Source organism: Camelina sativa, chromosome 16 (assembly GCF_000633955.1).
Source record: "Camelina sativa cultivar DH55 chromosome 16, Cs, whole genome shotgun sequence".
NCBI lineage: Eukaryota > Viridiplantae > Streptophyta > Magnoliopsida > Brassicales > Brassicaceae > Camelina > Camelina sativa.
Window position 1 is genome coordinate 23126447 of NC_025700.1, and position 2793 is coordinate 23129239.

A 2793-nucleotide genomic window follows, 5' to 3' on the forward strand; every position below is an offset into this window, starting at 1 on the left:
CCTGTTTCTTAATATGGTCCCAAACTATGCAAGCTACTAAACTGTCATTTTCGTAGATTTTTTTGGCAGTATATATATAAACTTCCACGTAGATTATTGTTACCCAATAAGATGATCATGCTATCTTATTTCACTTTTAGTTTCAGAAAAGATACAATCAGTTATCTTGACCCAATGAATCTTTAGCAGGGTTAATGTAAATCTCCAACGTAGGACACCAAATGCAAAGATCATTTGATATAATGTAATCTCAGGTCTCGAAAAACAAATTGTGGACTTTAAAAGAGACTACTCAATCTCTGTACAGAACAAACTTGGCGATGTCGTTAAGTCCAGCTTCCTTGTAACATTGAGCAACCCGATCCAGTGATTCGTCCCATGTCCCTTCGAGTGACGCTAGATTCAGTAAGAACGAAGCCTCGTCTAAGAAAGCCTGAGAGTTAAAAGTTTTGTTTCAAGTCCTTGAATCCAGAAACCATGATATGAGAATCTACAAATGAATATAGGCAAAACCTGAGACATTGGCTTTCCCCTTTCTATATCTCGTTGTCTTCCTTCTCCTGTAATTCTCTCCTTGTACTTCACAATTTGCTCCTCTCCCCACTCTGCTATTCGAGCAATTTCCTGAGCACCATTTCATATGTTCAACACTTTTCCCCCTTCTTTTTTTCAATTATCAAAATTGTATCCAAGGAATTGTACCTCGTATCTGCAACCTAAGGTCCACCATGAAGATGTCAGAGCACCCCGAGCTGCGTCTTTCGCTTCTAAGCTACGGCCAAGTCTACAAAACCATAGAGGTCTTAGAGGTTTCTAGAAAGGTAAAAGCATCAACTCGTGGATATATTAAAAAAGGAGATAGAGNCTAACTCAAAAGAAACAGCTTTACTTTCTGACAAACTCATGTCTGACCTTACGGAAAAATCGGACAACCTAGCTGGTGTACAACCTTCACAAGAAACAAAACCAGAGAAGAGATTGACCAGCCAGAGATCATCTCTTTTAGATCAGATGAAGGCAGAAGATCACGACACCAGAGAATCGAATGCTCAGNAAACCTTGTATTAGCACGTGAAGATAGTTTAAAAAGAGAAAACAAGTCAGCTTCAACAGGATAGATGTTATTACTAGCCTTACATGGTCTCCATTCTCGATATGTCGGNAAACCATTGAGGCATTGGAACATATTCTTCTCTCAGACAAAAGCAAAGGTTCTGACACAAACTGTTTCGCCATTGTTCCTCAGAAGAAGAGCGGTGGAGTTAAGAGCCTCTGGAGAAAGTTGTTGGGAAGAAAAAAGAAAGGTCAGAGCAACNAACCTAAATAACAAAGCTCACAATCACCCACATGCCGAAAAGAGTCTGACAATAACAGGTTCACTATACGTACCTTTCTTAATAGATAGGCATCCAAATCTAATAGTTTTGACTTGGCAAAGTCACCCCTACTGTAAAGTTTCTTCCCAGCTTCGCCTGCAGCATTGAAGATTTCTTGACTTGATTCTTCGGGTTTAGAAACATCTTCTTCCACCAATATTCTGTGAATGAACTGATCAACCTGAATGATGGCCAATGAAAATAAGATATGAGAATAAACAGCCAGAAAGAAATGAACCTACATCAACGCACCAGTAATGATATAAAAGACCCATTACATTATTGGCTAAAAACCAAACCCCATGTTTCTGAACCTCCACGACTTGCATCTCCATACTGCAAACAACAGAAAGCAATTATAAGATAACAAAACAATGAAAAGTTAAAACAAGATAAAAGAAGCCTCCTAAGTCCTAACCTAGAAGGAGCTGTTGGCCACCGTAATAGAGCAATTGAAGAACCTGAAAATTGAAAGTCACACAAACTCAATATGAAAGTGTTTTCAAACTCCACATAAAAAACTTATGGTACAATGTCCACGATCATACTCATACATACCCGGACTCATTCTCACCAATGGTATAGTAAGAGGCAACAAGCCTTGCTTGGCACCAGGAGAAACTATGGATTTACCTGATACAATGTCATAATTATCACAAGCCAAGTCACCAACTCACACACAATTACTTTCGAAAAAATGATCACAAGCTAAGCAAAGCCAGTGCAAGATTTGAAAATCTACCTCTAGCTGTGAATATGTTGAGCAACTGAGTCAGATGCTTAGGAGGCTGAGCTTTTGCTACGTCCTTGATGAAACATTCATGTTCTAACAAAAACACAGAATCAATTCATTCGGTGTTTCAGTTCAATCTTCAACTCCGTCAGAATCAAAAACCCGATCTCGAGAACATTTCCAGAAGTGTGAATACTGAAAATACTCACCAGATAATGGAGAAGTAGACGATAAAAACGATCTGGAGAAGTTTCTGCTGCTTAGAAGTATCAGTCCACGTTTCCGTCCGTTCACCGCCGCGCCGTAATGCATTTTTTCCCGATCGCCGTACTGTTTCTCTTCCGATGAGAAACCTTCGAGAAGCTAATTAGAAAGAGGAGAGGCTGATTGAGCAAAAAAAAAACAAACCCAAACGAGAGCCCAAAGTTTAGGGTTTAAAAAGCCCATTCGGCCCAGTAACGTTCAGTATCGTCGCCGGGTTAAGTTCGCCGGAGAATGTACAGTAGATAATTCAAATCGAGCTGCCACGTCGCTATTTTCCCACCAACTTCTCTCTCTTTTTTTTTTTTAATTTTTAATTCAGAATTATTTCTGATATTTCACGAATCCCAAACTCTTTAAAGTAATTGAGAATTTTCTAATTGGATTTGAAGATTAGAAAAAAAAAAAAAAAAAAAAAAAAAA

The 2793-nt window shown here is 38.7% G+C and overlaps 1 protein-coding gene across 1 annotated transcript; it reads right to left on the reverse strand.

Annotated features, from left to right (window-relative positions):
• Window positions 94-2500, reverse strand: LOC104753946. The gene is made up of 10 exons (XM_019237832.1): window positions 2319-2500; window positions 2119-2202; window positions 1935-2009; window positions 1795-1837; window positions 1655-1712; window positions 1338-1557; window positions 918-949; window positions 703-813; window positions 514-624; window positions 94-433 (listed from the first exon to the last, which is right to left on the reverse strand). Exons 1-10 carry the CDS (start codon window positions 2419-2421, stop codon window positions 293-295), a joined length of 978 nt encoding a protein of 325 aa, XP_019093377.1. The 5' UTR covers window positions 2422-2500; the 3' UTR covers window positions 94-292.